At 42.6% G+C, this 12,014-nt stretch overlaps 2 protein-coding genes across 3 annotated transcripts in view; one reads left to right on the forward strand and one right to left on the reverse strand.

Moving 5' to 3' along the window:
• The window catches only part of SPATA17 (spermatogenesis associated 17), a 79,801-nt gene extending 73,212 nt beyond the window's left edge, over nt 1-6,589 (reverse strand). For both annotated transcript variants that reach the window (XM_035111349.3, XM_088666683.1), the window contains exons 1-4: nt 6,485-6,589; nt 4,694-4,783; nt 2,854-2,935; nt 825-875 (exon numbers count right to left, since the gene is read on the reverse strand). In XM_035111349.3, the coding sequence (XP_034967240.1) occupies nt 825-875; nt 2,854-2,935; nt 4,694-4,783; nt 6,485-6,552 (291 nt within the window). In that variant the 5' untranslated portion in view covers nt 6,553-6,589. The remainder of the gene's footprint in view (nt 1-824; nt 876-2,853; nt 2,936-4,693; nt 4,784-6,484) is intronic.
• A 34-nt stretch (nt 6,590-6,623) lies between these two features.
• Nucleotides 6,624-12,014, forward strand: part of GPATCH2 (G-patch domain containing 2) — a 107,190-nt gene continuing 101,799 nt past the window's right edge. The window contains exon 1 of the mRNA XM_035111346.3: nt 6,624-7,053. Within this exon, the coding sequence (XP_034967237.3) occupies nt 6,824-7,053 (230 nt within the window). The 5' untranslated portion in view covers nt 6,624-6,823. The remainder of the gene's footprint in view (nt 7,054-12,014) is intronic.

Here is a 12,014-nt window from a genome sequence, read left to right on the forward strand (position 1 = left end):
TCATGTAGACTGCCCTAAGAGGAAAGGTGGAGAAAATGCACTCAATCGTAGATAGCAAAGGCTTCAACACAACAATGCAGGGCTGTACATGCACTTCCTCAGAAATAGCACTGGTTGTTTGTTGGGGTGGGGTCTGCACCTGTTCTCTGTTCCCACCTCTTGAACAATGATCAGTGTGATATCCAATGATATTATTCAATTTAAAACAACAACAACAACAACAACAACAACAGATTATTTAAATCTTGTAAGGGCGATGCACATACACCCAAGCTGCTGGAAGACACTTTGCACAACTGAAAACTATACATGCATCAACCATTACCATGGATGAAAACTGCCTGTGTACATGTTTGATCCTAGCAGAACTAGGGCAGAAATTAAACAGGTTTAACTTCTGGTCTGAGTCACATGATGCAGCAAGGTAAGCTGAAGGAAGCAGGTCTGGGTCTGATTAGTGTCTGAATGGGAGGTTACCAGTGAACTCTCTGTAAGTTGCTTTGAGTCTATCATAGAAGAAAACTGGTGTGTGTGTGTATATATATATAAACAAATGAATAATATTTTAATAGCTATGACAAAGTGCCCCAACGTTTGGAATAGGGAAGAATTCACACATCAATATCTTAAATCAAACAGAAATTTTCAAAAAATGCAACTTAGATTACTTAGTGTAACTTTAAATTTGTAACTATGTGCCATTTCCTCACTTTACCATCAGCATATCAATCAAGTGTATATTATTCTGGGTTGCTCATTTTATTAAAAGCAAATTCAGAGCACAATTGACTTTTCATTTGTTTAACAAGTGAAGAAATATTTACCCTGACAGCCATTTCATTGTAGAAATTCATCTTCATAATAAAATATGCTGTCTGTGAATCAAGGAGGGGTGGGGTGGGGGGGAAAGATGGCATACATTTCAGTTACACAAAGACAGTACTCCTATTTTTACATATAAAAGATAAGAATCTTTATACATAATACATAATAAGAGTTCTAGGCTTAGAGAGAATAAAATCAAACTTTGTATTGAAGAGATAGGCTTCCTAATACATAATGCAGGCTTAACCAGAAAAATCTATGGTAGTCAAACTAGCAGCTAATGGAGATATATGATCATAAAATGCTCTCCGCTGAGTTTGATAATCAATGGTGCTCTACTGAGAGTAGAATAACAAAGCAGAAATATTCACAAGTGCTGGTGACACGTAGTATTGTATGATTTATTCACTGGGGTTCTTTTAACCAAAACTCACAGAAACATAAAAGGAATTCATATTTCAAGACGTCTGGTTTAATGAAAAATTCAAAGAAATGCTGTCTTCAGTCGAAATCGTTCAAGGATGTGGATGCAGTGATGGAGCAAAATTGTGCCTTCCAACCATCTGTACTAAATGTTATGTACTTAGTTGCCTCCTGAGTAATTCTTGGGAATTTTGTTTCATTTAATATTCATTCCAACATCATAAAATCATAAATACAATGATAACATGTTACAGTGAATCCCCTGATATAGAAAACATTTCCTGGTTCCCTTCCAATAAAGGCGAATCCCACTCTGAGTGAAAGAATCCCCTGCTATAGCAAACACTCACTTGGCAGGTTGGGTTATTTTAATGGATACATCACTTTACACTAAGCTTTCACATCTGTTCCACCCTCTAATTACAAATGCAAAATGAACATCATTCACAACTGCATCATAAAAAGTAAAATAAATACTTTTGAGGCAGAAGATGTCCTTTATTCAGCATAAGTTGCAGACTTGGAGGGAAACAGAGGGGAAAGTGATATGTGGTTTCCTTTTCTCTCACTACTCCCATCACCCTCCCTGGCAAAGAAGAATCCACCGTAAAAGGGTTTCACTGTAATTAGTGTTATTTGAATTGCCTAGTCTGATCCAAAGCAAATTGTCTGTGGAGAGCAGCAGGACTGGATTATTTATCAACAGTCTGGGCAATTAAGAAACAGTTGGCTGCAATATGTTATTTACAAATGAACACAATGATGCTACTTCATTTTAAAATTCGCTTTCTTCATTACATTAGGCCAGGCATAATTCCTTTCATTTAATTAAAGGAGGTCTTAAAATGCTCGCTTTAATATTATATTACTTCCTTTCTAATATAGCAAAAAATTATCGCAGGGAAGGGAGAGCTTTTTAAAAACCAAAAAAACTGAAAATCTGTTGTTTTAAAGCGTAGGAACAGCTTACGTATTAGGCTGCGGGTAGGATTCACTCTCCTTTTGAGAACTCCTGAGTGGGACCTACTCTCAATGAGGCTTGCATTAAGCACCAAATTTAAAAGGCACTTTAAAAGGCTTGCAGAGGAACCATTGGAAAGGTGGTTGCACACCAAGGCTCCCAGTTGTCCCTTCGTAACTGTGGCTTTATCTGCCCCACACCTAATGTCTCAGATGTGGGGCAGGTGGCCACAGTTGTGGGGAAATGTCCTTGCAAGTCAAATTAGGCCCCTTGGCAGGCCTAATCTGGCTTGCAAATCAGAGGCTCCCCATGTCAACTTTAGTAGGAGTGCAGCCCCATCTGGAAGAGATAAGGCCAATGAAGCCAAGGATATTCCCTCTCATTCTTCCCTTGAGTTCAGATTTTTAATATTCTTTTTTCTAAGAGCAACAGAACCTGTGAGTCTTCAACCAGCCTAGAAAAGTTAACAAGACCTAATTTATTTCCCCCTCTTTAATCCTGAAACATTTATACCTGATCAACAGCATGTGAATTTAAAAGCTAGCAAGTACTTGGCCAAACTGAAGAGATTTCACCTACTTTGTATTTGCGTACAGTCTTATGGAAAGCTTACAATAATTTTTAATTACAAATTTAGTTTTTACCTCCACCATTTCTCTGAATTTTTGTCTTCCTTGATAACCCCGCCACCATTTCTGAATAAAAACCATCATTTTGTTCAGATACCTGAAACAAAATACCTTGGTAAGATTTTTTTCCCCTGGAAATAGTGAAAAGTTGAACCATTATTTTAAATCCAGTGCACGTAGCAGTCGAGCTTTACAATTAAAATTTGGAGACTTTTTATAGCAATATGCATCCTAAATTTGAGGTGGCAGCTTAAATCTTGATGGTTTCATTCACATTTTTGGAATACATGGTATCAATCTGGGATTGAAAGTACTAAAGTCTTGCCTGAATCATGGACCCTTTCCAATGTAACTTCTTAGAGCCACAAAAGGAATAGTGAAGAGGATGTGAAGAGTTAACAGTTTTAAGTCAGTGCCAGCTTCTGACAAGGATAAGCTGGCAAAACTATAATCATCTCTGGCTACTTTCCACCACTTTAGGCTTGTCTGAACTTTGAGCCTCAGAAGAATGGTACCAAATTTCACTTGGCTGGTTTGGACATAACATTGTTGGCTTATCCATGTGGGAGCAAGTGATGGGCCCACACTCTTCGTCTTCCTCCCTCTCCATCCTTCTTCCACTTGTACACCAGCTTCTGCACCAGATCCCTGTTACATCCAAAACAAAGAACTGCTTGGTCTGTTTTCATATCTTGGTTAACAGCCACATTAAGCTGCAATTTCCTGTTCTAGACATAATGGTAATCTTTGGTTTGACTGAAGCTGGCATGCAGGAGGGGAAGGGGGGAAATGGATGACAGTGGAAAGCACTGCCCCAGTGGTTGTTCTTGACTTAATAATTTACTGTCTATAAAGTCAGAAACATTAAGTCTGTACTAGACCATTTCATGTGCTCCTCTACAAAGTGGAAACATTCAAATAATGAAAAAAATGACCCAGTTCTCTACACACATTCCTCAATGCACAAGCCTGCTGCACAGGGTATACAAAGGCTTGCAAACCCACATGCTTCTATACGAAGCCCTAACTATTATTAAGTCTGCAGCTGCATTTGGATACGAGTCAATGGTGGTTTCTACCATCTCTTAGGAGCTGGTTCTGCCATCTTCACCCAACCTGCTATAATGAGAAGTATGTCGTCACAACAAACAGGGAGGAGCAGATTAGAGGAGAAAAGCAGTCAGGAGAAACTGCAGCTGCCCTTTTCAGCACCAGATTTTTAAGTAAAGGGGACATTTCCAGGATGCAGTCTGGTATTACGAGCTCCACACTGCATCCCACGGACACAACAGCATATTATATAATCACAGGATTGTAAAGTTGGATAGGATCATGAGGGTCAACTAGTCCAACTCCTGCAATGCAGGAAACATTTGCCCAATGTGAGGCTTGAACACATGACTGAGATTAAGGGTCTCTACCGACTGGACTGAACTATACTTTGCAAAAGTCTAAAGAAGCCAGGTTTTAAAAACTTATCTCTTCAAACAGAGTACTTTTCAGAGACATCTTGTCAAGTGAATGCCACATGACTGACACTTACAAATAAATGACTAAAAGGATTTAAATTATTTCCTCCAGCTTGTTTAGCCTAGCAATTTTAAATAAAATAAACAAGTAAATAATAAGAAAATTTCAAAATAGCCAAAAGCTATTAATTTTTCTCATTTGGAAAATAAGGGGGTTCCATGTGGAAAGCAAGTTTTTAACTTCAGCGAGACTTGGCAAAGTGGTAAATAACATACAGATTAAGGGTGTAACCTAAAGTCATTTTGCCAATAAATAAATGCTTATGATATCAGTGGGAGTGACTTCTAAGTATGCATGTCTACAATTTGGATGCAAATCAAATTACCGGATATACGCTCGGACTTTGCATCCTCGAAACCAACTCTGAATTTTTACAGCAGCATAATATTCTGTTTTTCTATATTCATCTACGCATCTGAAAACACAAGAAATGGTTTTTCACAATTTGCATTTTGGTCAGACATACAATTAAGTGACATATAAATAAACAAATATTATGATTCAAGAACAGAAGAATAAACAAACAATATATTATTTGAGTAAGATCACATTCTTTTATTAAACCTAGTAAAACAATTTTGTCTTATAACTGCTAGGCAGTAAATAAAATTGTTGTCCAACATCCTTGCAGTCTTTCCTGATGGAGAAATGATTGCCGACTCACAGAAAACAATGTTAGTGGAGTTGTAATTATGGTGTACTGTATTATGTTAACTCAAAAACAAAACAGAAAAGGCAGGAATTGGGGTAGGGTTATTCCCCGAAACCATAAATATTTTTAAAATTACTCTAATGCCAATCATTATTGAATCCATATTGGACAAGATGGGGTGGGTGGGACTGTGAGTGTGTATGTTATGTTAGTAGCCCAGTGTTGTTATAACTTTTTTTTGGCTGGGAAATGAAAGTGTTTGAATAGCATGTGACAACCTAGAAAACCTGGTGGATTGCTTTGGGTTTTGTTTTGCTTTTGAGGGAAATGCAGTGGGGTGGCAGATTCTGAAGCTGACTGTAGTAGCAGTGCAATTAATTAAGAGGGAAAGAAGAGAGTGTGGGAACAAACAAACAGTTTCAGTGGTGAGTGGAAAGATGTCCGGATGCCACATCTACAACTCATAATCAACCCAAGGGTAGTCCTGAATATAAGTTTCTGAGATGCCATGTCTACCTGGGGCTTGTTTGTCTATTTATTTCTTTGAGAGGTACCCATGCCTCTTGATCTTGGGTAGGGGGGACATTTTTATTTATTTGTTTGTTTTTTAAACATTTTTATCCCACCTTTCTTCCATCATTGAAATCAAGGCACAACCTTGGTGTGGTTCGAAGGAAGTCACTCACTGGAGGCACTGACCAGCCCAAGGCCTGCTTAGTTTTGCCAATATGCCCACTTGTTACCATCAAACCATAACCTGGGATCTTTCTAGGACCAGGAAGCCTCACAAGCAAAGGGAAGTACTGTAAGAGTATTCCACTAGTGACAGGGCAGTGACGTGAGCCCCCTTTACTGGACTTAACCGTCCAGGGGTCCTTTACCTTTTTTTACCATGCTAGTTTGGATGGCCAGGTGCAATGTAGATAGGTCTCCCAACACCTTTAACAAGAGTATCTGAAGAAGTGTGCATGCATTGCACAAGAAAGCTCATACCAATGACAAACTTAGTTGGTCTCTAAGGTGCTACTGGAAGGATTTTTTTAATTTTGTTTCGAATAGGGAGAGATTTCAACAAGCCTGAGCTGCCCCTCCCAAAATCTAAGCAGCTGCTCAAGGTGCAGCAGCACCCCTCACTTTTCTTTTGCCCACCCCAATGCCCTTGCTCCCCCTCCCAGAAATGAAGGGGGGGAGGTCTCCCCTTTCGATTTTTTTGCGCATTGTCAGCAACTTGTTCACCGGTGGATTTTATCCTACTGGGAGCGGAGGAAGAGAGGGAAAGGGCAGGTCCTGCTGCTGCTCCGAGGCCACAAAAGAAGAAATTCTCTCTCCCCCCCCCCAAACAAGCAGCAAACCTGGGAACTTTCCCCGGGGTGGGGGGAGGGAGTGGCTGTTCCGGGGGCAACTCCGGCTCCTCGGAAAGGATGGGGAGCGCGGCGCGAGCGTGTGGGCGAGAGGAAGCTTTACCTGTTCCTAGAGTAATACTCCCCCTTGAAGAGCGGCAGCCTCGCTTGCAGCCTGGCCAAAGTGGCCATCTTCCCCCCTCCCAGCCGGCTCCCATTGATGGTGTACAAGGAGTCGGCATGGCAACCGGGCCGTACCACCCGAGACAGAGCGGGGATTGGGGGGATGGGGAAAGGCACCGTAGGGAAGGCGCGTTAAGCCTGGCGGCGGGGAGGGCGTAGAGAAAGGCAGGACGAAGCGGGTCAAGCGGTGGTCGCGCCGAGGACGTAAGACGCCCTTGTTCCTGCTGCCGTCGCTCCTGCTGCTGCTGCTGCTGCTTCGGCGACCCCTGCCAAGGGAGGAATGGTCGGGCCCGGTTTCCTCCCAGCTCCGCGGCTGCTTCCGGGATTCCATCATGGGGGACTGAGGAAGCGCAGCAGCCCCAGAGCTGGCCCGGTTGGACGGCCACCTTCCCCCGAGTCTCTGCGAAGCGGCACCCGCCTCCCCAGGGAGCGGCCGACGGCGGGCGCTGGGTACATGTTCCGGGGGGCTGAGCCCAACCCGAGCAGACCTCCGGCCGCCAGGAAGAGCTGGTGAGGGGCAGGGCTGGGGCAGGAGGAAGGTGTGGAGGAAGGAGGTGGAGGGTGAGACCTGGCTCTAGGGAGGGAGGAGAGGGGGCGGCTTGGGGGGCTGCTCCGCTCCGCTGCTGGGCTTTGAGCTGCAGCAGCGTCCAGAAACAGGCAGGTGAAGAAACTGCAGCATGGACGCCCACGTAGTGACTTGCTGGCTCCAGGGGGGTTCGCTGAAGGTTAGCAACCCCTGGTTGTGAAACGTGTGCAAACGGTGTGCAGGGTTTGGATTGGAAAAGAAATGGAGCCCCCACAGCTGCTCCCAAACTTTCCTCCCCACGAACCGCTTGAACATTGCTGAGGGTCCGGGTGGACCACGTAATGCCCCCACACAGACATGGTTTCCTACTTGCTGTAATAACTCTTAATGCGTTGCGCCAGGCGCTGCATGATTTTTAGTTGTGTTTTTATTGCTTCCTTTATGGCTTGTGTATTGCATTTTCTTTCACAGCGCAGTAGAATTCAAACTGAAATAAATAAAATGCAATCGAAGAACTCTAAAGAGGCAATTAAAAAAAATCAGTATGTTCAACGCAATGGATGTGCCATCTCCAGTCTTCAACAGCAAATCCACAGGCACACAACAAGGGCCACCCAGATGAAGCTCACAGATCGCTGGTGGTCTGCAGGCTACAGTTGCGAAAGTGCTGCTCTAGCACAGCGTTTCTCAACCGCTGTTCCGCGGCACACTAGTGTGCCGCGAGACGCTGGCTGGTGTGCCGCGACGTGCGGCGACGAGAAGGGCGATTTGCATTGTCACGTGCCTGGCAGCCGCCAATAGACAGCACTGACCCGCCGGAAAGAAAGCCGGCCGGGTCACGACGCGGAGCGAGCGCAGCTCTCAACAGCCACCACCACGGGAGGGTGGTTTTAGACAAACTTAAAGAAGCTGGCTGGATGAGCTCAACCTGAAACTTGCTGAGCAAAGGATTGTGCTGGCAGAGAAATCAGCGGCTTGTGAAGCCTTATTACAGGAGATTGCAACCAACACAGCAATTGGCAAGTGTTTCTTACAGTCATAATTATATAGTCAATATAGGGCGGCACAGAGTTAATTTTTTTAACTTTTTTAATGGTGGTGAGCCTCGTGATTTTTTTTCATGGAACAAGTGTGCCTTGGCCCAAAAAAGGTTGAGAAACACTGCTCTAGCACACAGTCTCCATAAAGTGCAATGGTAGTGAGAATAAGGAGGCAAGCCATCTAAAGCAGACTAGGGTATTGACGCTTTGGCTATCAAGAAGACATTAATGGGGCTACAGAGTGACTTTTTCATTTTCCTATATAGCTGAGTTGGCCTGAATGTTGTCCACAACTGGGATGATGATTCCCAGGATGATACTTGTAAAGATGTATCTTCTGAGAACTGTGCTGCGAACTGAGAATTATTGCTTTTGTATTAATTCCTTGTAAGGGCACAAAAATAAAGTTTAAAAAGTAGTATGAAGTAATAATATATATACAATCACTATAAAAATAAGAAACAGCACAGAAATTCATGTCACATTTGTCAATAGCTGAAAATGCTTATAAGCCACTGAAATAAAGCTTGCTTTCATGTCTTCCATGGTAAATAGAACCAAGGAGTGAGAGCTTATGGCCTAGTATTGTGGAGGCAGAAATATGCAAAAGGGTGCAGGGAGGGAAGCAGCAGGTACAGGATATGGATCCAACAATGACAGTACAGTATGATGTTTACATGAAGAAGCACTTGGTTCTGGAGTGAAGCGGCTAATAAAATTTTGTCATTGCCATGTGCCAATTTAACCCTAGCCCCCTCCCGTCTAAACAGCTAATCTGAAAATGAATGGACATTTTTACCTTTTGGAAGACCACCTCCATCCTCTAGCAAGCTGTCTCTCACATCAGTGATACAGAAAATAATAGTGCTTCCTTTTCTCATGGCTATAAGGGTTGAGGGCACAGATGTTAAGGACAGGGGCACATTTTAAACAGCTTAAATGGTGAGTAAAGTTTATAAAACATGCATGGCATTTGATTTGCATAGCATAGAGAAAATGAATACAGTTGCCTTCCTCTCTCATAACACTTGAACTTGTGGATATGCAATGAAGTTTACTATTGAAAGATTCTGGACATAAAATAAAGTACCTCTTCATTCAGCACTTAGTTAAACTATGGACTTACTCCCACAGGAGGAAGTATTTTCTACCAATTTGAATTGTTTTAAAATGGGAAGCAATAGAGCACAAGGCTATCAATGGCTACTAGCCACAATGGCAATGTTTTACTTCCACTGTCAGAGGTATCATGCCTCTGAATACCAGTTACTGGGAATCACAGATGAGCATAGTACAGTTACACTCAAGGGGATGTCAAGCTTGCAGCATCCTACAGCTATCTGGCTGGCCACTTAAAACAGGATGCTGGCCTAGATGGGCCATTGGCCTGATCCAACAGTCTCCTCTTATGTGAAGATGCCTTTTGTACCATCTGCCACTCCAGCATTTCATATGGGGAAAATGTATATGTTTTCTGAACAAGAAATCACATTTATTGGTTGATAATATACATTACTGTATATTGCTTTGTACCTAATAGTGCAGTTGTACAACCTAGAAGTAAAATCTAAATCCTTTGGTCATGCCACCCACAGGCACTTATCAAGAAAGAAGAGAGAGCTTTCTGTTTGGCTCCTGATACACATACAAGCAACATCACTTGATGACTAAGAATGCCCATGCACACATGGTCAAGTCCATTTGACCTAAGTGAGATTGGCTTCTCATTGTTATGATCAAGTTGCCTAAACATGCATGGGATTGAACATTGCATAAACAAAGGCTTGTGATACTTGGCAAAATAGTATTGAGATATGTAAAGTAAAGTAACTGTCTATTATGATTTGAGTAAAGTAACTGTCTATTATATTTGTAACTTGAGAACTAAACATATTCTAGAGCAGGGGCTGGCAAGGTTTACTTTGCCTGGGTCGGTTTACTCCAGTGGAGATCCCTCTGTGGGCCAGATTCTGTGCATGCATGAGTGCCCGCCCCCACGATTTCCGGCATCGGCGTCTGCACAGACATGAGTTCCAGCGTTGGCGCAGACATGATTTCCGGAGCCGTGGAAGCGAGTCCCCACGCCATGTTGCGCTGGTTTAGTGCAGGCAGCTTGGTTCAGGGGTGGCTGGTGGGCCAGTTAAACGACCCCCGTGGGCCGCTTGTGGCCCATGGGCCTTAGGTTGCCGACCCCTGATCTAGAGATCAAGTAGCTGAAGGAGTAAAAGAGGACAAGGTCAGCCATAGACTCAGTTGATAATCCTAGTGAAACACAGGATAACATCTCCTGGATCCCAGCACCTTTTATGAGTTATAGTTATTGGATCAAGTAGGAAGCTCATGAAAATAAACTCAAGATGTATTCTGTCATTTATAATGCTTAAGCCCATGTCTCCCCTGTGGTACTTTTAGACACATTTAGGAGGTGGTCACAATTTAGCTACCGGTACGTTGTTAAGATGTCTCTATTTTTGCATTTCATATGCATTTGATCTCTCTGTTTATAATCCCACCATGGGTATGTATACTTGCAAATGAGAATTATACTTCATGAATCTGATGAAATTGACTATGCCATAATAAATGTGTTAGTCCTTAAGATGCTACAAACTCATTTTAAACAGGGTTATCTTTTTTTAAAAAAGACACTAATTGATATTAAAACATAGATACAATAAGCAATCTATTTACTTTTTTAAAAAAAATCTCTGGCTGTTATTTGCTCTGGATTGCCAGTCTTCAATTCTATGCACAGTAACCCCATCAGATTCAGGAAGATTTAAGTGTGCATGCCGTTTTGGGCCGAATATAAGCAGCACCTTTAAAATTGGAGGGGGGGAAAACAACACCTGAATATAAGCCGTTCCATTCCTCGCTGCTCCTGGCCGCATACTGGGCGGGGGGAGCCGTGTTGCGTTGCCAGCGGACTTTCCCCTTCCTCGCTCTCTCCCTTCCCAGCCTTGGGGGAAAGGACAGGGGACTACGCACGGGGTGGGCGGCGCTTTGCGGCGCTCCTGGTGTTGTTAGCCCGCGCTCCTGGCTGCATACCGTAAGATCACAAATATAAGTCACACTTTAACTTTTCACAGTCAGAATTTAGGGGGAAAGTGAGGCTTTTATTCAGGCCAATACGGTAACTGGATTTAAGATTACAACCTTAAACAGTGTTACAGTGTGATTGCTTCAAACTATATTGCTTCTAGTAGTGCGTAGAGAGGTCAGCATTTAGTAAACTTTATTGTTATAGCTGAATGTAAAGGTCACTGCAGGCAAACTACAATTTCTTTAGCTTAATGTCTTCTTTGAAACAAGAAGTAGATTTTATCACTAGCTGAGGGGCGTTGCTGTAATTGTCTTTGCTATGCAATGTAAAACACTGAATGTGAGATATTAAATGCTTGAGAGAAGTTTAGTAGGCACAACTCATACTGTCATAAGACTTAAATATTTGTTTTGCTAATAATACAAGTTGCAATTTTTGAATGCTGCCTGCACGGGTTTAATTTTCTGTTTAAATATATCATAATTTCTGAAATAAGGCGAATAGATACCCATGGAAGGTGGCTTAGTGGGAAAAGACAGTAGAGATGTACTTGCTTTGTTCTACATTTTAGGAAAAGAGCAAGTAAAGGAACTGAAAACTTAGTCTGGTGAATGTTTACAAGTGTCTTCATAACCACTTTCAGTAACAGTTTCTTCAGATATCGCCCTCCTTTGCAAATCTGAGTCCTTATGATGTTTTTCTTTTGACTGCACAATGTTAGTGTGGTATAAGTTGCTTCTTCTTGAACAGAGGGAGAAGGCAATCTAAGTGGTTCCTGTAAAGGTAAAGGGACCCCTGACTGTTGGGTCCAGTCACAAACGACTTTGGGTTTGGGGTGCTCATCTCGCTTTACTGGCCGAGG

Source organism: Zootoca vivipara, chromosome 3, assembly GCF_965207765.1.
Source record: "Zootoca vivipara chromosome 3, rZooViv2.hap1.1, whole genome shotgun sequence".
In the NCBI taxonomy this organism is placed as follows: Eukaryota; Metazoa; Chordata; class Lepidosauria; order Squamata; family Lacertidae; genus Zootoca; species Zootoca vivipara.